Genomic DNA, 24690 nt, shown 5'->3' with positions numbered 1-24690 from the left:
ATACAAATCAATACATTTTAAATAATATACAAGGTCTATCCAGAAAAAGTCCAGCCATTGTTAATAACAGTTTGTGTGACATGATGTAACCTGGCAGCCAAGGAGAGTGGGCTGAAACGCGCATGCGTAAACAATGACAACTTCACTGTACTAGTCAGTGGAGCAGTAGATGCTATTGAGTGAGCATGTGTACTGTGTGGCCATCACATTCAAAATGACTGAGCGAGTACAGCAATGAATCTGTGTCAGATTTTGCAGTAAGCTTGAATATTCCTCCATGGACACTATTCGAATGATTTAGAAGGCCGCAGCTATGGGCAACTGGTGATGGACAGCTTCATCACAACACACCTGCTCATGCATCACGTCTCATGCAGAGGTTTTTGGCAAAACACCAAATCACTCAGGTGACTCAGCCCCCCTACAGCCCATATTTGGCACCCTGTGACTTCTGGCTTTTCCCCAAACTAAAATCACCTTTGAAAGGGAAGAGATTTCAGACCATCAGTAAGATTTGGGAAAATACAACAGGGCAGCTGATGGCTATTGGGAGAACTGTGTGAAGTCTCAAGGTGTTGACTTTGAAGGGGATTGAGGTGTCATTGTCCTATGTACAATGATTCTTGTATCATCTTCTATGTATGTCTTTTTCCTATTACATGGCTAGATACCTTCTGGACAGACCTTGTGTATGCATGTTACATTATTTAAATGAAGTTTTTTAAGGTTATTTATTTTTAGACAGTGGGGAAGAGAGAGAGAAAGGGAGGGAAAGAAACAGCAATGCATGGTCACCTCCCATGTGTACCCTACTGTGGACCTGGCCTGCAACCCAGGCATGTGCCCTGACTGGGAATCGAACTGGCGACCCTTTGGTTTGCAGGCTGGCGCTCAATCCACTGAGCCACACCAGGCAGGGCCATTATCTAAATCAATTTATAGGATACTTACACTATTCCAGAATGTCCTTTCCAGTCTATACTCACCCAGAGGTTATCACCCTAAATTTGTTTTGCCTGATTTTGAGATTGATATAAATGTGATGTCTAGTTCTTGTTCAGCATTTTTCACATTTATCTCTCTATGAGCAATTCATTTTTTTAAAATTGCAGAGTAGTATTCCAATATACTTTATTTGATTATCCATTAACTTGGTGGTAGCTATGAGTACTTTCCATTTTGGGGGTATTGTAAATAAAGCTATGAATATTCTTGTACAAAATTGTGGGCAAACATACTCATTTCTCTTGCTTTTATCTCCAGAAGTGGAACCAATGAGCCACAGGGTAGGCATATATTTACCTCTGTAAGAGACTGGCAGGCTGTTTCCCAAGGCAGCTATACCAATGTACACTTCTAATAGTTGCTCATGTTCTCAGTGGTATTTCCTTGTGGTTTTATTTTGCATTCCTTGATGGCTGATGTTGAGCACCTTTTCAGCACCTTTTCCTGTGCCAGCTGTACATCCGGACAGCTTCTGTGAACTGTGTATTCAGTAATTTATTTTTAGACAGTGTTGCTTTTGCAATGGCTTTTTAGTTGTTTTTCCCAATAGGAGTCCTTTGTCAGTTACATGTTCAGCAAATACAGGGTCCGGCAGAAATAATGACCCTTTTTTATTACAAAATCTTTTATTATAAAATCCCAAACTTGTAATTCTGTAACACAGCACTATCACACTCAAGCACACCCTATGACATTTCAGGTGAAATGTTCAAATTAAAACTATAAATTATCACACCCACGTTATTACCCTACCAACCACACTTAAGTAGGCGTTACTTCTGCCGGACCCTGTGTTTTCTTCCTGGCTGTGGCTTGCCATTTCACTTTTAACAGCATTTTTAGGAAAAGGGTTTAATGTTGGTGAGATTTATTATTTTTCTTCTTTTATGGTTAATGTCTTTTGTGTCTTAAAGCTATCTTTGCCTGCCCCAAGAGTCGTGAAGACATTGTGTCCCTCTAGATTTATTGTTTTGCCCTTCACGTTTAGGTCTGTGGTCAGTTTTGAATAAATTGTATATTGTGTGAAAGCACCAACTTAAAAAAAAAATAGATATCCAGTTAATCCAGCTCCACTTAAAAACAAACAAAAACCCTTTCCTTTCCCTATTGAATTGCTCGGTGTTTTGGTTGAAAAGCCAATGACCATATATACGTGTGTGTGAGTGTGTGTGTGTGTGTGTGTGTGTGTGTGAGTGGGTCTGTTGCTGGACTCTTTTCTACCCACTGATCTGTCTGTCCTAGTTCTAGTACCACACTCTCGTAACTACTACAGCTTTAAAGCCAGTCATGAAATTGAGTAGTGTTAAGTCATCCATTTTCCCCCCCTTTTCAACATTATCTTGACTCTTCTGGACCTACAGCTTTTCCACATATACTTGCCAATTTATTTAAGAGCGCCTCATAAGATTTTGATTTCACTGAAACTATAGATTTGTACAAAACTGAGATCTTCACATTATTCAGCCTTTCAGCCCGTGAGCATAGCATGTTTATTGCAGTGTCCCATGACCTCGCTCAGCAGCATTTCGTAGTTTTCATGGTAGAAGTCTTGCACATCTTATTAACTCTCCTTTGAGGTATTTAACTTATATGGTGCTATTATAAATAATATTTAAAAATTAAATTTTTAATCTTTTGCTAGTGTATAGACAGTACAACTAGAGTTTTGTCTCATATCCTGTGAAATTTTTAGTTCTAGTAGATTTATAAAGCAAACACTTGGTAACCCTTCCAGAAGTCAGGGAATGGGAGCAGTGTCATGTAAGGGGGATGCATCTAATTTTCCAAACAGGGTAAAAAGGGATCCAGTCTGTATTCCTCCTTTTACAGTTTTCACCTCAGAAACATCTTCCGATTTTCTTTTTCCTTTGAAGAACATGTAATTTTCGAGTTAAAGCTACTCTTGCTATACGTATTGGGAGAAAGGGAGAGCACCAAGTCTTTACAGAGGAACCTCTGATTTTCAGTTCAATGCAGAGTAAGGACACGGGGACATGGCCTACATGCTGCCCTTTTTTGCGGAATGGTGAACAAAGTAAGGTTTTTTAAGAATGCCAACAAGAACAGGAAGACATATTAAAATGGATTGGGATTAAAGCAGAGTGGATAGATTTGCAATTTTTCAATTATTCTTGTTACATTTATGAATTCTTCACCAGTCAAATAATAGTCCCATCTTTTCATCCTTTCCTTCTTTTTCATTCATTCTTTTTTCCCCCAGTTTGTTTTACAACAGAATGATTAGCATACTGTCTAATCTACAAATGGATATAATGAACAGGGACCCATTTTAACTTCAAATAACACCAATGTAAGGCACAACTATTGAGGAATATTTTATATTTCCAAAGTATTTAGGAATTCTTTAATTAGAAAAATAAAGGCAATGGGATTGTCTATCAGGTTCTAAAAGTGCCCATGAATTAAATCACTCACATCCCCCTCTTAAAAAACAAAAAACAAAACAAAACCTTCAATCACATTGCTATTGAGCTTTCTTACAGTAAGGAGTAAGACCAAGCTATGCTAGAGTACAAAACCTGAAATTCTGAGCATGAAAATAATTTATTGACTAGACATCTGGTTTATTCAAGCATTAGGCCTACTGAAGACAGAATTGACACAGCTCATGGAGCAGGAAAACAATCCACCCAGCACTGCTTAATTTCAAGTTTCCCGGGGATGAGATCTCTGCCTTCTGTACCACAGACTTACCTTCGGGCATCCACATGTGCTGGTATTAACGTGACTGGGATGTGAGAACTTTCTGTACAGTCCCCTTGGCAAGTGCTGACGCAACTGTCAGAGACATTTGTAGGCACACACGACAAACAGCGCTGCCTGCAGTAAAAGTCTTTGATAATCAAAGAAAAGAATATCACTTAAATATAAAATTACAAATAGAAGGAAAAATAGACGCACTTTTGCTAATGGACTGCTTTACACATCAGGAAAAATGTTTCTATGAGAATAAAACAATTGATGTTCAACTTGTAATTAACACTCAGGTTATTTTGCAGTACTGGAAATCAAGCAAAAAAGCTGATTTAACTTAAATTTAGAGAAGTGCAGGATTAATAATATGGAGTAACAGTTGCACTTCTTCGACTAACTCATTAAAAAATGCCAATTAAACATTTTCAGTTAAATTTTATTTTCTTAAAAAAGCAGCAGATCAACATTACAATTCAAGAACCTAAACTAAATAACGCACTTGACAGTGAAGCACATCTTGAGTACGGAGTGGAAACAGTTTTCAAAAAAAAAAAAAAATCATCAAATGTATCATCTCAAAATACCCAAATAATAAATCACTTCTGCAGGCCTTTTGTTGAGTGGAATCAGAAACAAAAAACTGAAGATTTATTGCTGTAAAAACATACCTGTAGTACAGTAGTATGAATCTTGGGTATTAAGCATAATCAGTTGACTCAAGTTAAGAAGTTGAAAATCTAGTAAGAAATTCGTGTGTGTGTGAAAGTCTATAAGCCAGTTGACCCAAGAGCAACTGAGATCTCTAACTGTGCAGTGAGCCCAGACATTATTTTAAACCCCCACTTTTGGAAGGCAATTAAAAATTACAATTCCAACAGCCCACAAACCAAATTTTAAAAATTGTAGAAAGCAATTAAAACTACGTTCAAAGAGCGTTTTTTCCCAACTCAATTTCAGCACCCCAAGGAGAAATAAAAAAGCATCCATGACTATCACAGATGAAAACAAAATGCGTGTGGTTGGAGTCAGTTATTTTTCCCCACTGAGGTATAAAATCTATATAGAAATTTGATACTATACTATAACAAATTGTACTTCTCATAGTTCTGTTTTAATTTCCTTTAAACCCTGTTTTATATAGTTTTTAATTGTAAAAATGTTGCTTTCATGATTCTGAATCTGGTTCCAGTTCTTTTCATATACCTTTGTATCAATATTTAATATACTGGCTACAAGTTCTAACCAGAAAAAATCTTAGAAATCTCTTCACTATGACAGCATGTCCAGCCGAAATTCCTGATGTGCAAGCAAACCCTAAAAGGCCCGGCTTTCTGGAACGCACATTTTGCTGATTGTTTCACTGTCTGAATATTCTTTACAATGATTCTTGATGAAAGACTCTTTCAATCTTGTAAACATCAGTGTGCACAGCCTCGCTACACCGTAGTCCCACGTCCTTGGAAAGGAAGGCTGGTTCACAGCTAGTGAGAAGCGAGAGTCTTCAGTTTAATGGCTGCTACACCTTTCATCCTGCAGGAGGAAGCACTTGTCCATTTTTGCTGCTTAAGAATGTGGCAGAAATGTATGCTGAGGTAGCCCAGTCAATCCTTATTTTTTTCTTTATTCGTGTAAATTTGGTCTCAGAATATTTCTGGAAGGGTGACGTTCCGAAGAAGCCACTGCTGTGACCGGCTTCCGGTGCAGTCTCTAATGCTGGGCACCTGGCTGTCGTCTTCTGTAGCTTTATCCAGGCACTGATTACTGTTCACATGCTGCAGGGTTAGTTTCTGAAGCGACAGAAGAGGACTTTTAGCATGAATGTGGAAAACAAAACAAAACAAAAACATCTCAACCGTCATTTTTGGTTTACTGTTACATTCCTCAGTAGAAGGGGATTTTTGGTCTGTTTTTGTGATACGAATTACTTAAATCACGAGGGAGACGAGGTGCTTGTGTGAAGACAGCAGGAAGAGGTGCGTGGGAAGGAGAAAGGCGCTGGGGACAGGGGGTCCCACCGGACTTGCAGCACGGCGGCCTAAACTCTAACCCGTTTCTGCCATAAGCTCTGAGAAATTTTACTTTTCTGTGCTTCAGTTTCCTAAAAATACGATTGGATTAGTGGCTCCTTATTTAGGATCCTCAACCTATTTTCAACGAGTGTTTCAAAATGGCTTCATTTCCCTATGAGAAAGCTGTGCAAATGAACTCTGTGACTCCGTACCTCAAGTCCTTAGAAACTCGGGTCCTTCTGAAGACTCAAAAGCACAAGATTAGCAGGCTGTCCTTAATCAACGATTAATACACGTAACTGCGCATCTTCCTGTCTACCTGTCTATATTCTAAATGGTCATGCTGATCTTCAGGATAATTGTGAGGGACAGGACAGATGACAAGGAACAGGCGCACAATGGCCCACAGTGATGAGTCTGACACCCCGCCCGGGTCAGGCTCAGCACGCCAAAGCCGCTGTGTAGGGACCGTCATTGAGCATTATCCTGTAAGTGTACGTGTCTCTAAGGAAATGGGAAATAGGGTTATTAATAATACACATTTATCGCGCTTTTTGATTGTGGCTCTATTTTAACGTAATTCCGTTATGTGGAACATTTCGTTTTCATAAGGCCTTGTTTGGTACCCATCTGACTTAAAAACAAAACCCAATGACTGTGCACAATGTAACGTTTCAGCTTTCAGTCACCCATCCTATATCGTGGTCAAAGAGGAAACTGGGAAAAGGCAGTGCACATTTGCTACCGACAGCTGACTTTAGGTTCAGTATTATGTATGTTAACTCACATAAGAGAATCCGGATGAGAGTCAGCATGGTTGTGGTTGTTTTTTACTCAGGTGCTTTGTAGTTGACTTGCTGAGAGAAAGGCTTTGCAGTCAGACATTTGTAGAATAAATCCCAGATCTGCCACATACCAACTGCAGTCACACACTGCTTAATGACGGAAATGCGACCTGAGGAACGTCTCATTAGGCACCGCGTCACTGTGCGAAGGTCACAGGCCGCACTCACTCACACGGAGCTGGACGGCACAGCCCACTGCACACCTAGGCGGCATGGTGCAGCCCATGGCTCCTAGGCTTCAGGCCCGCACAGCCTGTTACTGCACAGAACCACCCGAGGTTAACTCAAGCACAAGAGAAAATGATGCGGTGAGCATGGCACGTATGAGGCCGCTGCCCGCTTAACGCAGCATACTGTTTTACAGCGTACTTTTTTTGTTTTTAAGTAGAAAGAGCAGACTCTACTATACTTCATTATTTTTAAATACATAAACCAGTAATAGTCATTTATTATCAAGTACTATATACTGTACATCATTATATGCGCTGTACTCCTGCATCACTTGGCAAGGCAGTAGGTGTGTTCACACCAGCATCACCACAAACACTGAGCTTGTGCTACGACGGCTACATCACTAGCAGCAGGAATTTTCCGGCTCCATTATAATCTGATGGGACCACCATTTTTGTGGTCTGCTGTTGATGGAAACATTATGTGGCACATGACTGTACATGCCCTGAGCAAAAACCACTCTGAGCCCTGAGTTCCTCATCTATAAAATCAACAAAAATAAGTAAAATTGTTATGAGGAACCCTGACTGGTGAGGCTCAGTGGGTTGGGTGGCGTCCTGCAAACCGAAAGGTCGCTGGCTCAATTCCCGGTCAGAGCACATGCCTGGGTTTCAGGCCAGGTCCCTGGTTGGGGAATGTGAGAGGAAACCAATCCATGTTTCTCTCGAACACTGATGTATCTCCCCCTTACCCTCTCTCTAAAAGAAAGAAAGAAAGAGTTATGAGGAAAGATTGAAGACAATGTACAGAAAGTGGTGCCTAGCTCAGAGCCTGTTCTTGGTAAGTGGCACTCACTATTGGAAAACTCTACCCTAGCAATACCCCAAGCAGCCACAAACACAGTCTGGCTGGACGGAGAGCCAAAGGTCCCCATGCACACTGCCTGCTGCCAAGGGCTTTAGTGCTGTGTCACACCCAAACCCTCAGACATTCCAGAAGGCCCTGAAAAGCTTCTCTGAGCCTCAACCTTTATCAGGCCCACAGTCAGTATTAAAAACTACATACAACAAAAAGTTTAGTTGGGGAGTTGGTCCTTTCTCATTCTAATTTCCAGTAATATTTCACTTATTTAGATTCATTAAAATAAACCAACAAAGATGTAGGTAGTGCTCCACGCTTGTTATTTGCTCAAAATTAAAGAGAATCCCCACGATTTTAGGAGGCTAAACTCCATTGTGGAGCCCTGGCCTCTGGTGAGGGACCCTGCTCAGGCTGCGGACGGCAGGTGCAGGGCTCTGCGGCGCTCGACGCTAGGGACAGCCATCACCGTGCTCAGCAGCACCGCTGGCCAGTGCTGACTCGTTTCCACACAGAGCAGGCTTACTCAAGGCAACTGGACAAATACGTGACGTAGCTGACTGTCACCTTTGAAGGGCAGGAAAAAAGCTATTATCGTTGCATAAAAGTTCACCTGCAACCTAGAAAATTAATTTGCCACCTCCTGCCCCAAATCTCTAGATTTAACTGGATCAAAATCTACATTTTTATCAAAGAATGACCAGCTACAATTAGTCAAAACAAAAGAGCCTGGCATCATAAACTCCATGCAAAATGTAATACAAATAAGACAGAGATATAAGCACGCACAAATTTAACCACACATAGTACTGGACTGTGCAAACAATCTTGAGTCAAGGATCCCACGTCTGCCTGAGAGCTGCTGACACCATGTACATGCTCTGTGGCCTTGCGTAATTAATCTCCATTCTGGGCTTCAATACCCACAGGCACGAAACAAAGTCCTGGATTCATTTCTAGGGTTCCTCTGAAATCTGAGACTTCATGATTTCAAGTTTAGACGACAGAGTAGTGGCATAACTATTTTATTTTTCCAGATTGCTGTGTCTTGCCTGATGGAGGCAGGACAACGCTGACAGTCCTCACAAAGCTCTCTGAGCAGACAGCTCGGGCTGTGGGGCTGCCCTGCAGCTTGACTTCTCCCTCTGCCCGGCTCTGCCTTCTCCCTTCCTTTTCAGTGTCAATGCAGAGAGAGCTTCTAACAGACGCCCCGAACACCAATCTTAGACCGAAGTTTGCTTCTGGGAGAACCCAGCCTGCAACACTGACGTTTTATCTTAGGGAAAACACTTAGCAAAGTGCTCCAGAAGTTTTCAAACTTCATACTCATAACTGGTTCTTTCTAAATACCCTAAACCACCCCACCTCCCTAAATGTGCTATCATTTACTTTTTAAAAAGTGTGGGTGTGTGTATATAATTTTTAGAGAGAGGGGAAGGGAGGGAGAAAGAAAGGGTGAGAAACGTGGATTGGTTGCCTACCCCCCCCCCGCCCCCTCCCCGCATCTGGGGACCTGGCCTGCAACCAAGGCATGTGTCCTGACCGGGAATCAAACCAGCGACCTTTCAGTTCACAGGTCGGAGCTCAATCCACTGAGCCACACCCACCAGGGCTAATCATTTACTTTTGAAATAACAGCTATGATAGACTTTGTAGGTCTCTGTCTTCTGGCTTTTTAATTTTTTAAAAAAGATTTTATTTATTTTTGGAGAGAGGAGAAGGGAGGGAGAAAGACAGGGAGAGAAACAACAGTGTAGTTGCCTTTCATGCGCCCCCTACTGGGGACCTGGTCTGCAATGTAGGCATGTGCCCTGACTGGGAATTGAACCTGCGACCTTTTGGTTCACAGGCCAGCACTCAATGTACTGAGCCACACCAGCCAGGGCAAATTTTAAAGAACATGGTTTGGCTGTCACAATGACAGTGGTATGCCACCCGCGTTTACTCTCTGGAGTCAGGGACTATATATCCATCCTGCAGTATGTGGGGTCGCTATACCTGAAATGGCAGTAGCACGTGCCATGGAAAACGCAGGGACAGAATAATCAGGCCATTTCCCATGGTTATTGTAACTGAGCTATTGCTATATTTAACATTATTTTTACTATAGATTGACATGGTGAAGGGAAACCCAGGAATGATGAAACCTGGTGTTTGGCCTCTAGGATCTAACAATCTATAGTGGAGAAAAGACTAGTATATTAAAAAAAAACACAACACAAAAACTACAAAGCAGCACAGCATTGGAGGGGCCAGAGACAACTATAATTAAAGTAGCACTGAGAGATAACTTCTGGCTGGGGTTCAGGGAATGATGTCAAAGGTGGGCCCTGAAGAACGGGGTAGGATTTGTTAGGCAGAGGGAACTGTGTGATCTTAATTTTTTTTTAATTTTTAATTTAATTTTTAATTTATTTTAGTGAGAGGGGAACGGAGAGGGAGGGAGAAAAAGGAGGAGAGAAATATAGTGTGGTTACCTTCCGTACACTCCCCAACTGAGGACCAAACCTGCAACCCAGGCATGTGCCCTGACCTGAAATCGAATCAGCAACCTTTCAGTTTGTAGGACATTGCCCAACCAACCGAGACGCAATGGCTGGGGCAGGAACGGAATGATCTTAAATGTAAAGTGAGAAAGTACAGGGTAAATCCGGAAACAACAGGTTGATGATTTAGGGCTTGTATATGACAAAATATATAGGTAGAAAAGATGGCCAAAGTCATAACTTCGGACATCTCCATTTAAGGGGTAAAATGAAAAAGCAGAGGGAGACAAAGCAGACAAGAGGAACAGAGAGAAAGCTAAGGGAAGAAACTAAGCAGTAGTGCATCTAAAGCAGATGGATAAGAGGAGTTAAAATATCATCAGCTCAGCAACAGTAAATGCTATGAGAAGTTAAGGAAAAAGAGGCAGGGATGCTCCTGGCTTTGTATCCAGGAGCTGTTTCTATAGGATCAGGCAGATACAGGAGCCAGGACTGGAGAATCAGAAGCTCGAGTGCTGGCCACTCACTCGCCATCCAATGACGCAGGAGAAAAGCAGGATGGCACATAGAGAGTAAAGTAGGAATGAAAGTCTTTCCTTACATGAAGAACACTTGTGTTTCTAAGGAGAGAAAGAAGAACCAGAGAAAGACATCTTGAAGATGTTCGTGCTGGTTCCAGAACCATAGGGCAAAAATACAAGTTGGGATACGAGGCAAGAGAAAGAGGCTTGCTGAAGATGCTTTTAACTACCACCTTTGAAATACCTCTACGTGAGCGAGTAGAACATACACTTGGGGGAAGAGGGAGAAGCTCTGCAGGAAAGCAAAAATAAATAGAAAGAGTTTTAGCTGTGGCTCAGTGGACTGAGCACCGGCCTGCGAACTGAGAGGTCACCAGTTTGATTCCCAGTCAGGGCCCATGCCTGGGTTGCAGGCCAGGTCCCCAGGTGGGTGTGAGCGAAAGGCAACCGATCCATGTAACCCTTGCACATTGTAGTTTCTCTCTACCACTTTCTCCCTCCCTTCCCCTATCTCTAAAAGTAAATAAATAGAAAAAGTTTTATTATATGTCACTGAAATATCATTATGAGCAAGAGAATTTCATTAATTGAAGCTCACGTTTAATTCAGTAATGAAAAATCCTACTTTTTGCTCCATTTCTTCTGTGCAACTGCAGAGGTTGAGGACACACAGAGGGAACAGTGGCTATTAGTGACAACAAGGACCCAGAGACTAGAGGCAAAACTAATTTAATATTGGGGAGATTAAAACAAATCCAACAGATTAAAAACATAACTGTTTTTCCCATCTGTCGACTTTTCGAATGTACAAACTCCCCAGGAATTCTTTTTTTTTAGCGCTAAAGTCTATAAATATACCCAACAACACAATATTATGTATTTTATCCTGTATGTAAATGATTATCTTACCACGGGATCATACTCCCAAAGCTGGTTGCCTTTCAGGTGGTGGCATTTGAGCATTGTGACCGGGCCATTAAGTTTGGAGACATCCAGACAAAGGTCGTCTGTTCGAATTTCCTTGTTGGCAGTGTAAGAGAAAACCTGAAAGACACAAGTGCACACAAGCGTTGGCGGTAAATCGGTCACATTTTATGTGCCCAATAAACTGGGAGGGAAAACAAATAACTCAAGATACACAATTTTGAACTTTATTACTGTAATAATTGCGAATAACTGACTCAGAAAAGTTACCACTAATTTCAAACAAAGGAAAGAAAAAGGTGTCCTCCACACACTGAGTGTGCTGTCAAGGGCTGTCATCTGTTAGACTCAAAGAGGCAAAGTCAGTCTCCTGCACAGCAATATAAATACAGTTCTCACAAGGAGCCTTTTACAAACATCTCATTTAAAAATAATCATTAGATTGAAGGCTCCCTTCTCATAAAGGTCTTTATTGTTTTTTCTTTAAAGGTAGGAAAATATTCCCGAGTGACATCACAAGATAAAAAGGACAGAAAATCCAAAAATTATCCCTTTTAAAGCTTTACTAAAATACTCACCTGATTACCTCCCATACCGTGACAGTTAAAAATTCCAACTTTTTCATTTTCTTTTCTAGCCATGTTATCCAGACACTGATTTGTTTCCACATTTCGTATCTAAGGGACAACGAACAATGGGGACATCAGGAGTTAAGGAGGTTAACCAGACACATACAGATATACACACATTAGATCAATCTAAACTTCCCACTACTATAAAAGAACTTCACGTGCTTGACAAGGTAAGGTCTATGAGTTGGGGGGGGAAGTTCACTGTCTGGCTGTCACAAATTCTGTGGTTTAGAAAGGTCTTAGTCTTTATATTATATAATTTTTGTGTTTCAGTGAAAAAAATCCTTGAAATTCTTTATTTTAAAGATTTTATTTATTTTTAGACAGAGGGGAAGGGTAGGAGAAAGGGAGAGAAACATCAGTGTGTGGTTGCCTCTTGTGTGCCCCCTGCTGGGCACCTTGCCCGCAACCCACGCATGTGCCCTGACTGGGAATCGAACCAGTGACACTTTGGTTCGCAGGCCAGCACTCAATCCACTGAGCCACCAGCCAGGGCTGAAATTCTTAATTATTTCATTTTTTCCAATGTGTTCTTCTAGGTTTTGTATTTGGGTCAGTAAACTCTTTTACATAATAATTTAAAAACTTCGTGTGGATAACGTTAACCACCAAATTAAGGGGGGGTACTTTTACTACTCTGATGACTTCTTAGGTAACACAAGGTAGATACTTTCTAATCAGAGTTTGGAGCTTGGCTTAACCGGGAGCCTAAGCATGGTGTGGTGCAAACACTACTCTTTTGTTAGACAATTGCCAATTACATAAAAGGAATTTAAATCAGTCATCAAAATTAAGAATATTTTAAGCAATGCACCTTGATATTTTGTTTCCTCTGAATTATTGCAGTTTAAAAGCGTATTGTAAACTAATAGACTAGACAGCCAAAAGTTCCAAGTCTGTTCCCCTGGATGGTACCGTTAGTAGCTAAGCCCAAGGGGATGCGTGACAAACCACACCTGTCATGTCATGAAGACAGAAAAGAAAATGTAACGAATTCTGTGTGGTAGATAAAATGGAAGGAAAGTTGAAACCACAAGTAAGCCATTTTTTTTATATACAAATGCACAGTCTGTGTATTATATATCTTATAATGTACTAACAAGCCCATATGCATATTTTTCTTATGAAGACACAAAGATATAGGTGTGAAAGACTGTGTACTATTAACAGGCTGTCAGGAATAGGAATGGGGTTTTTTGCTGAAGTGAGACCCGAACTTTATGAGATCAATTTCCTAATAGTAACTGGGAGATAATGTTGGCTCTATGCGGAGGTTAGGTAAGGTTTCCGCTTACCTAATTCAGAGTCTAGCACTTAGTAGCACGCACAGAAATACTAACAATCTGAATTGCCCCCTTATTGCTAGTCACCTCCATCTTGCTATTCCATCAACCTCAAACTCAGTTCTTGCAATACAGGATTTTTCAACTGTATAATGCTAATACTTTCTCATCTCAGTATTTTAAAATGTCCCTGCCATTCCACCCTGACCTTGAGAATTGCTATCTAAAACAAACCTCATTATCAGTTCTCCCAAAATATTCGCTCTTCTCCTGATAGCCTATGTTTGTTAATAACCCCATCATTTGTCTTATTTAAGGTGGAAATCTCAGGGTCCTTTCTTCTCTGGGTCCAACACATCATATCATATCCAGGAATGTAATTCACGTTATCTTTTTCTGCCTATTATCTTCATTCAGAAACCTATTACCTCATAAGCAGACTGTTATTATAATTGGACACAAATCTGCATACAACACATCTTTCTGCTCTCCAGTGAGTAGCCAATCAGTACTTGATGATCACGGCTACCTTGCTTGAAAAAGAACTCAGATTATTTCCTTGAACTTTTGAAGAAAATGATAAACTCTCCATCCTCTTTCTCAATTTTTTCCTTTCAAGTACAGATGGAAAGGTTGCTGAAGAAAGGTAGTAAATGCACGGGAAACGTTAGAGAGGACCCGATGTTATCCTTGGCTTCTCTGTTTCAGATGGAATGGCCTTTTGGTTAAATAGTTGATTCTCTTTTTACCAAACTCAAAATTAATACAATTCTCCAAACTCCAAATGTAATAAGGTGTTCCATTACTCTGTAACTATCTTATAATAAGTCAATGTTGGTTATTTTGTTTCCACAATTGATGTTGCTAACTATAGCAAGTACATTACCCTTACTCTGTGCTAAGTATTGTTCTGTGAGTTTTGTATACATACCATCCTTACAACTTTCCTATGAATAATTCAGGGTTGTTTTCTGACATGAGAGATCTAAGTCTCTATTCCTGGGGTTACTGCTGATTATAAAATATTAAAAGTATAGTTTCTTCAAGGATTAGAAACCATTGCTTTCTGCCAATTGTTAGAGTGACATAAATCTTGATCAGCAAGATGTGGTCAGGGAGGCCAAGTGTACATGGGTGATCAGGGGCTCGTTTGTGGGCCTCTCATGGGACCTGACAGCACTTCTCTGCAGTGCAGGGGAGTATTGGAGTGATGCACCCCCACATTTGAGATGAGGTAGGAATTTCTGTCAGAGGGCAGCCATTCAAGTTTGGGTCCCTGGGTGGCTTTACCAGTAGAGAAGGCAGAGAGGGTTCTGTTTGACCCCACAATGAGGCCATGTCTTAGTAGCTGAAGGGGACATTTCTCCAGGCTGGCTCTACTACACAGTAGGTAGCTAGAGAAGAGTTTTCAGAGAGTATCCTTTTCCTAGTAGGAATGCATGTGGAGCACTTCACCTATGGGCTGTGTAAAATGATTTCTGGAGGATGCGAAAAACTAGAATGACTAGAGGATGAGTTGCGGGAACATTCTGTCCTTTAGAATTCCGGTTAATAGGTCTGGTAGGACTTAACTTTGAAAAGTCTTTGGAGAAGGAAAGCATTAGGAACCAACAGTGGGGATGTTGAATCAGATGTTTAAAATTGTAACTTCATATAGCTTTAAGGCTATGCAACCAGTTACCAGCTTTCTAGTGAGGCATGGTAGGTAGAAGAGGTGGTGACAGCCACTTGCTCCAGTGTTTTCATTGGGATGCAAACAGGTACTAGAGCTGGTTATCCAACACCATCAGGCACTTAGGTCATTGAAAAATAACAGCACTTGGAAAATACAGAATGGCATAAAATATATAGGCATGTTATTAGGGGGAAGAGAAATTACAGGAAAGAGTTTAAGACTGGCTAATATACGGATGTTCTAGTCAAATGTCTCCTCTGTTGGATTTCTTTAAAAAAAAAGAGGAGGACAAAAACAAAAAAAAAAACAAGAAAAAAATGAGACCCTCCTGACAGGTTAGGGAGTATTCCGAAGCACAGTGTAAGGAACGCTGGGCTAACGTCTGGGCTCTCCCCTCTCTGGAGGTCTCTGCCCCACCTTCTGGTGTATACACAGTGTAGACCGGCAGAGAGTGCTCAGTCGTTTAGTACACTGTGAATCCCTCCTGGTTTATTTGCATTCCAAGCTACGTCTGGATGACTATCTTGGAGAGAGAAACGAGAGACGTCCCCTTGGTTGGTAACATAGTACTTGGTGATTCTCAAAGTTGAGATTCTTAAGCTAAAAGACGGATTAGACATGGGAAAAGAAGGGAGCTTCTTTCCCTCATTGGAGTAGATACTTGTGAATATGAATGCGATCCTGATGCGAATACGTCTCCTTGATGGAGCGGGAAATAACTGCTGACAGGATGGTCTGGGAATCTGATACAACCCATCCCTGTGAAAGCTGTTTTAGGGTGTGCGTATTCTAAATTATTTGAGAGGGAAGATGATAATGGGGGATATACAGTAGTTACGAGTTTTAGAAACACTGGGTTTGACAAGTGAGTATGAACACCTCAACTTCAGGGCCTGGGCACGGAGAAATTTGCGGACTGATGGCAAGACAGATGGACACCCTCCTGTACCGGCTCTTGTGTTGATGTCTCCAGAATTGTTCAATAGAATTTTCTAAGGCGATGGAAATGTTTTATATCTGTGCCACCCAATACCGTAGCCCCTAGCCACATGTGGCCAGTGTGGCTGAGGAACTGATGTGAATTTTATTTAACTTTAATTAACTTGGATAACCACATGTGGCTGTGGCTGCCACACCGGGCGTGCAGGACTGGGGGCGGACACACGGACGTCAGTCTTCCACCGTCTGCGAGGGCCGCTTGCTGATGACGAGCAACAGCGCACAGACCGCTGGTGTAGCCGTGACCACGTGCCCGGCGCTGTGAGGGGCACGCGCAAGGGGCACGCGCAAGTGCCCAAGTTTGCTCAGCACTTTCTGGAACTGGCAGATGTCCTAGGGAACCTACATGATGTCAAAGGGGAAGCTTTGTACACTAATGGTCCTTTTGATAGGATTTCTTTATGACTAACACATTTCTCCTTACAGAACTAGAATTGCCAATGAGCCAAACCAAAACAATCATAAGCACCATGTACCACTAACTGTGAGACTGCCAGAGGGTGAGGGGTTGTCAGAAGCAGGAAGTTTTCTACTTGAATCAGAGCAGTAGCTCAACCATGGTGTGTGGGGAACCAGCCACCCCTCCCAAGTGTCTGGAGGCAGACGGGCAGGAGAGAGAGTGGGTCTGAGGACAGGCAGGCCTGGGCCTCACTCCCGATTCTACAGTTAGTAGCCATGAGACCGTGGTGGGCCAGTATTCTGAGAGAGTGATTCCCCAAACCACCCTCTGAACAATGGTATCTGGCCAGGTGTGGTTACATGTGCCATTAAAACAGGGTTTTGTGATCAAATATGTTTGGGAAATACCAGGTTAAACAAATTCAAATAGGTTTCTTTACTGAAGGACTTCTCGAAGCCTTTCACATGCTGTGACTCTTGGTATGTATGGGGGCTGGCAGTATAGAAAGACATAAAAAGCATCATTTCCCAAACATTTTTGGCCACAAAATCCACTCCCTTCTCCCTCACTCCTTGTCTTTCTAACCGAGTGAGCACCTTGAGGGGCATCAGACATTAGCATTCTTTACACAATGAATCGCAAATGTTGCTGTAAGAACCACCTTTTCTCATCTCTAAAACAGGGGGACTATCTCAGGTTTGCTGAGATCTCTCAATAGCAGAAACTGACACATAGTAGGCCCACAATAACTGTCAGTTTCCCTTTCTTATCCACAGATCCAGCAACTCACATGTACACAACTATCACTAAGCTATTATTTTTTTGACCTTGGGAGCTGAAAATAATTGTGAATGCACTCATTCTTGGGCAACAGGCAAGAAATTAGCAAGTAAGTTTGTTAATTTCTGCTATAGCCTCCTCCAGAATCTTGCTATCTCTGTTAGGGTGGACAGTGTAAGCTGTTAAAGGATTTCTGGAATCGAGTAAAATGGAATCTGCACTCACTGTTTTACTCCTTGTCATAAGGTAAATGTTTAGATATGAGAAGGAGTATGGTTTTAGTGGTTAAGAGCACAAACTCCTGAGCCAGACTGTCTGAGTTCAAATCCTCTGTCTTCCATTTGTGGCTGTTACCTGAGCCATGCCGTTGAAACCATTTACTTATACCTCACTGTACTCACCAGGAAGTGGGGATAATAGCACCTGTATCTCACAGTGTTGTGTGAGGGTATGTGGAGTGCGTGTCTGTAAAGTATTCAGATTGGTGCTTGACATGGAGCTCATCAAATCTTAGGATTATCAGATCTGCCTGGAGAAGCAACTGGTCAGTCCATAAGTCTGGCTAAACATTAAAGGCCTGTATTACTTGCTTTCTGTGGTGGTATTTTTTAGAATATTCATCTCCTGGATTAACAACTATTAGATAGCACAATGAAACACATTTACGCAGTTCCAGGTCCTACAGAAACTCATGAGAGTTGGGCTCAGTGAAACCAGAGACTAAGTCTCTATCTTTTGCACTCTAAAATCGTATGATTTCAGGCTTCCCTAGGCCCTTGAAGTATGACAAAAGATCCTTGAAAGTCTAAATTCCAGTCTGTAATGAAGGAGGGCCCACAGAGGTGGAGCTATGATCTCAATCTTGAGAACCACACGGCCCCAGAAATCAGAGCCTCCATCTGGAGAGAGTGGCCTGCTACACGGGCAGACAAGCTCAAGACCAGCTGCTCACTTAAGAACAAGCAGGCCACAGAGGGTTAAGGCTGTTCTTTATACAGAAAGCCAGCTGGCAAGAAGCAGGTAAAAAGCAGTTTGCCTTGGCAATCGTCTGCTATGGGTTAGACAAGCGACTCTTTGTAACATGCCTATATTCTGGCCCAGCTAACAATGACTAGGTGTTGTCCGAAATTGGGTCAGTTTAAAGGAAAAACACACCTTTTCATTCTGTATTCTAAAGGCAAGTTATAGGAGCAACTGCTATAAATCTTCCCATGGCACAGTGCCTTCCCCGGGTTTTTCTCAAATGGAATGATGCTACGGCAAAGGGAACAGATGCTCATTAACGAGGCAAGAAACTCTGTGTACCCCTCACTTGTTTGAGGGTAAATTGCTTAAATCACAACAAAGGTCAGAGGCAGGGAACTTGCAGCCCTGAAGCAGCCTCAGTAACTAGTGAGGATGAACACGGGAGGCTGCCTGCCCTGGTGCCAGAGAAACAGGCCCAGGTAGAATGCTTTCCCTCTGACACACCACCATCTGGCTCCCTGTGATCCATTTGCTCCCCCATTTCCCAGTTTCCTCTTTCTCCAACCCCATCCCCGCCCCCTACCCCAAACCACCTCTTCACTCTTATCTCAGGAAACAGAAGTCATTAGAGAACTTCCTCACTCTTCCACCACAAACTACCAGCTTCTCCCCCCAAATCTACCATTGACCTGCACTAGTCCCATTCTCTCACCTTCTCCCCCTGCCGCACCCGCACCGTTGCCTCCCCTCTGCCTCCCACATGACTCCAGCAATCAGTAGCTTGATTTTAGCATATTCGCATTTTCTTTTTTTGGGTAACTTGCATTAGCACACAGTTTCATCACAGCAAAAATTAACAAAAAATCCTTCTTTAACCCCATTTTCTCCTCCAGCTAGCTCCCATTTCTCTGGTCTTTATGTAACAAAATTTCTTCCAAGACACGTCCACTCTTAATCTCCACTGCCTTTTCTCCCTAGGTCCCTTAAAGCCATCAGGGATTGTGTCCCTACCAATCTGCACAGGAAGAGGGAGCACACCTGCAACTTCTCCCTTGCCAGTCCAATGGCCAATTCTCAGTATCGTCTTAACTTGACTTCTCTGAAGTGTTTAATGGTCAGTCACTTTCTCTTTCTTGAAACAAGTCTTTCACTTAGTCTCTGGGACATCACTCTCTTGGTTGCTCCTATTTCAGTGATCACTCTTTCTCAACCTTTCTGGCAGATTTCTTCTCCCTACTTTCTAAATTGTGGAGTCTACTGTGGCTTGGTCCTTAGCCCTCTCCTCTTTTCCATCTGCATTCATTCCTACTAAGGTGATCCCATGAAGTTTTGTGGGTTAAAAAATCACTTGCATGGCGACAACCTCTAACGTTAGACTTCCATCCCCAACGTCTCGTTCAAGCTGCAGATTTTTAAATGCAACTCAGTGCCCACCCATTACCTTTATCTGGATCAAACTTAACATGTCCCAGACCACACTGTTGAATGCCTCCCCGCACCTGCTCTACAGGCTTTCCCATTTCAGTCATGCCAACTTCACTGCCAGGTTCTCAGGCTAACTCTTAATATAATCCTTGACTATTCTTTTCCTGTCACCTATATACCAGCTCTACTCTTGTTCTCATATAGTTTTGCTTGACATAGCAGAGAATGTGATCGTTTTCCAATGAAAGTATGCTCCAGTCTCTCTATGGCTTCTCATCTATTCAGAATACAACCCAACTTCTTTACCACGGCCCACAAGCTCCATGTGATTTGACCCGTACTGCTTAAGGTCTTGACCTTATTGTCTACTACCCTCCCCTTGTTCACTCCATCCTAGACAACTGGTTTCTCTGCTGTTTGTGGAATGTGCCGAAGTACACTCTTGTCTTAGGGCCTTTGTATTTGTGTTTCCCTGTGCCCAGAATACTCTTTCCCCCCAAATTTACATGTGCTCACTCACTTCCTTCAGATCTTTGCTCAAAGAGATCTGAGAGGTCCTTTTCAATTACCCTACATAAAGCAGCACTAGTACTCACGCCTACTAGTCATTCTGTATCCCCTTTGCCCTTAGAGCACCTGACACACTGTATATTAAAAACAACTGTCTTCCTCCAGAGACTGTAAGACCCACAGAAGCACTGCTGTGTTCACAGTACTCATGACAGTACCTGTCGCACAGCAGGTACTCAAATATTTGCTGGCCGAATGAAAGGAATGGAGAGGTGACAACCTCCTACAAATTGAGGGCGTGGTCACAGTAGTTTTTCTGAATGTCAGTAAGATTCAGCCCTGGGATGGGGCCTGGTTGTGGCTCTGTCCACACAGGTCATTAGTTGCTGCTGTGACTTACAAAAGGAAATTTGTCAATTTCTGTCACAGAAAGGTTGGATTATTTTTCCTATTTAGCTTCATGTGCTTTTTAAAAGTTAATTTCATAATTAAAAGTTTATAAAGACTTGCAATGAATTGCAGATTGACCCAGTAAAACAAAATTCCTTTCTATAAGCAACGTACTTTCATATATTCTCTGGACTATTAAAAAAAATGGTGGTCATAAGCAGCTAAAGTGATTTATAAGCCACTACTGGGTTGTGAAAATTACTGCCTTGACCTAATAAAAAGAGGGACCGTGGGGAATTAGAAGATTATGAAGAAAGAAGACCTAGAATCTTCACGGCCCACTGATTCGGGGTACCCTACTGTAGTAAGGGGGAGGAGGAGAAACACTGCTGCTCAGTGGGACACAGCAGCACAAAGCTTCTGCTCCAGTATCTAGGGGGGAAACAGTGCGATTACAAAAGCCTTATTTTGAGGCTATGGAAACAGAACAAGATGAACTATACTTGTGGAAAGGGAAGGGCCTGTGCTGGAGGAGTGCTGAGAACCACCAGCGGTCTTCCTGTGCGAGGGCATTTGCTAATGGTTTGGCCTGAGGACTGGGCATGGCCCGAAAAGTGCCTTTTCCCGGGGAGAGAGCACAGCAGTGTTTTGGTTGTGTGAGGCTGGCAGGATTAACACTAGAGCCGCAAATGCGAGGTCATTTGCCTGATGGGACATCTGCTGAGTCCTAGATGGGCGGGAAGCTGGGACTGGAAAAGCAGAACAAAATTTTCCACAATCTCCTCGTGCTTAGGAGACAAATTCCTGCAGACAGAGGACCTGCAAAACAATAACTGGTCTCCCTGCTCGATACGGTGGGAGGGTAATGTACTGCCCTCAAACACAGTTTTGACCTTCTGCGGAAAGCAAAACTTTCAGGGTTGAGGAGCAGAGATCCTTCCGTACTCAAAAGCCCTGGAGGACCAGACCCAAGAAACATACATGAGCTGGAAGTGAACCGAGGTTTTCTAAAATTGTAACCCAGGCCCACATCGTTAAATCCTTGTTATAGGTTGAACTGTGGCCCCTAAAATTCATACGTTGACATCTGAACGCCTGGTACTTTAGAATGTGATGCTATTTGGAGACAGCGTCTTTACAGAGGTAATCAAGTTAAAATGCGGTCATTAGGACAGGCCCTAATCCATATGTCCTTATAAAAAGGGAAAATTTGGAGACAGACGTATTATTTGGAGACTCGTGCACACAGGAGAATGCCACGTGAAGATGGAGGCAGAGACTCGGGACGGTCAGCAAGCCACCAGAAGCTAGGCAGAGGCAGAGAAGAGTTCTTCCTGTAGCTCTCAGACGGAACCAAACCTGCCCATACCTTGATCTCAGATTTCCAGTCTTCAGAGCTGTTAGACAATAAGTTTCTGTTGTGGAAGCCACTCAGTTCGTGGTACTTTACTATGGCAGCCCTAGGAAACTAACATAATCCTTGACTTGATCAGACCCCTGGGCTAAAGAGGACCCATTTGGATTCCCTGTAGACAGAGCAGAGTCTTGGCTGGGAGGCAGAATGGGTGGCTACTGACAGTCCAGGAACACTGGGGAACAGAGCACAAGAAATGGTTTCTCGTGACCATCCCGGTAATTAAACCAGAAGGTGAGGAGACAAGCACCTCTCACACCAAGCCCTAAGCCATGGGCACCCACAGAGATGCAAAGGCCAAACTCCAAAGCACAACTAACTGTGTTAACTAATTATAAACATTAATACTCACATTATTTCAGGTTTCAGGAAAACTGGCTGCTGAATTCTCAGAGCTACTAGTAAAGGCATCATCAGAAACAAACCTGCTTACCAACGTTTTCCAACCTCCTCACCCAAACAGATTTAGAACTCACTAAGGGGAAAAAATGAGTGCTAAAAGTACAACTAATTATAAATGGTCTTGCAAGTTTCCTTGTCAGGTTTTCACAATTTATCTTTACTTTGAAGTTCTTCAAGCCTTGATCCGGGCTCATTAGCACTAGGACATTAGCTTTAGGAGTGTATGGTTTCAACCAAATGGGCCTGTTTGTGAAAATAAGTCTGTGGAAGACATTAATATAGTGTAACAAGAGTCCAACTATGAAAGACTAGAGGTAGAGCACTCTTATTTAAACAAAATATAACAAAAAAATTAACAAAGTTTTAAGTTATGAGGTAGACTGTGTCAACTAACAAGAATTTTCCCACACTTGTGGTTATGTAATTTTAATATGAAGAGCTTCCCGTGTTGGAAGTTTAACCTCTACTGATTTTGATATACAAATGAGAATGTAGTAATCACACAGAAAACATTTTCATTTACCTCTCCCAAAGAGAAATAGTGACGTGGAATCTGAGAGTCAGGATAAATATTCTCTAGGTACCAAGAGAAAGGTTTGCACTGGAGTTTGTGTCTTAGACCAATTCTTGATGCTACGTCTCCATAATCTACCTTCGTAACACCTGTCGAAAGAAACGAGTGGGTGGCATTATTAATGTTCTACTGGGCAACACATTTCTATCTATGTATTACATCTAAGCAAGAGGAATGGGAAAAGTGGTACCATTTTGGTGATGTGTGGCTATGTAAGTGATATACCACAAATCTACTTCCCAGAGCATAAAACAAGAAAATACAGTAGTATATGTTTTTCAAAGAAAAATTAAATTTATGTGAGAATGATATACACACTAATAATACAAATATAAATCAGAAGGGACCGGAGAACTTTAACATGTTAAGGCAACAACAAAAATGAAGATTTATTTTGCCCAATTATTAAACAGAAGTTAACCAGAACAATTGTTTCTAGTCAGGTGTCTCTCTCACACAACTCACGGAACTGTACACCCTGCCACCTGACAGTCTTGTGGTAATTAAACACAGGATGGAATGATAAACACTGTAAGGCAGATTTACAGCCGATGAGACCTATTCCCACAAAACCCAGAAGAGCAGAGCAAAGTTCCCAGAGAGCAGTCCCTTGAAGCATACTACAGGGGTCTGAACTGGCCTTGAGATACTCAGCCATCTCACATCAGTGGTAAGTGTTTCAGTTAGGTTAACACACACACACCCACCCACCCCCAACCTGGACTAACAGTAATTTCTATAACACCAGTCTGGATAATTTATTATTACTGTTAATAGTGCATTACACCAGGCATTCTGCTAAGTGCTTTTTATACTGTGTGTCAGTTCATTTATTTCTTACAATGACTTATGATGCAGGTAAGTGTTTCACCTTTGCTCAAAGCTTCTTTCTTCCCCTTCTTACATCTCCTCAGAAGGCATTAGGATCAGGAACAAGAAAATTAGTCTTGTATTTCTACCGCAAAATAATGCTAACCTGGAGAAATTATATAGAAGAAATTCTTGAATTCATCCATCCACACTTCTGCAAGTCGTCTGTTGTTTTTGTTAATAATCTGTCCTGTGCCTCCTGGGAATGTGTAAGGTGTAGCTTTCCGAAACACATGTCCAACATGTGAGCAAGTGACAATCTCCAAAGTTCCTCCACACTGCCAAATCTGAGAGCAACAACACAAAAGACTAGTTTTAAACACTGGCCAAAAAGAAATGTGCTCACATTTACTGAGTTCACGGCTGGCGTTTCAAAGAAGCAAGGGCATAGAGCAGAGCTCCTGTTATATGGTTATGAAACCAGTGCTGCTTCAGGAGCACACCTCTACTTTTGGTTCTGATTGAACCAGAGGTTGAAGGGTAAATTACAAAACCATAGGTTGAGGGCTAAGTGCAGAAAAGACACAAGGTCTAGAAGCAGTATTTTCCTAGCTGCAGACCGTGACTCATAAAAGGACCATAGGTTCAAGTTTGATGAATTGCAACCAGTACTTGCTAACAGAGATACACTGTTTCATGAAATGTTTATGTTTGGTGTGTTTTGTATATATAATGAATAATGTGTTTACTAATATGGTTCATGGTCAAAAAACTTTGACCATGGAGTATTCAGCTGGAGTCCTATCTGTTCCTCCTCCTCCAAACCTGTGCCATAACCTGTACATTGAATAGACGCTAGGCCTCTAAACTGGATCTCTCACGAGTTCTTCGGTGAG

The 24690-nt window shown here is 42.0% G+C and overlaps 1 protein-coding gene across 4 annotated transcripts in view; it reads right to left on the bottom strand.

Moving 5' to 3' along the window:
- Positions 1-4135: 4135 nt before the first annotated feature.
- Positions 4136-24690, bottom strand: part of GALNT1 (polypeptide N-acetylgalactosaminyltransferase 1) — a 122838-nt gene continuing 102283 nt past the window's right edge. For all 4 annotated transcript variants that reach the window (XM_053913455.2, XM_053913453.1, XM_071219541.1 and 1 more), the window contains 5 exons: positions 23961-24141; positions 22934-23073; positions 12113-12211; positions 11520-11654; positions 4136-5507 (listed from right to left, as the gene is read on the bottom strand). In XM_053913455.2, the coding sequence (XP_053769430.1) occupies positions 5361-5507; positions 11520-11654; positions 12113-12211; positions 22934-23073; positions 23961-24141 (702 nt within the window). In that variant the 3' untranslated portion in view covers positions 4136-5360. The remainder of the gene's footprint in view (positions 5508-11519; positions 11655-12112; positions 12212-22933; positions 23074-23960; positions 24142-24690) is intronic.

The sequence above is a fragment of the Desmodus rotundus genome, chromosome 10 (assembly GCF_022682495.2).
Source record: "Desmodus rotundus isolate HL8 chromosome 10, HLdesRot8A.1, whole genome shotgun sequence".
Taxonomy (NCBI): domain Eukaryota; kingdom Metazoa; phylum Chordata; class Mammalia; order Chiroptera; family Phyllostomidae; genus Desmodus; species Desmodus rotundus.
Note: the sequence above shows the minus strand (reverse complement) of the source record. Positions and strands in the feature narration are given on the sequence as shown.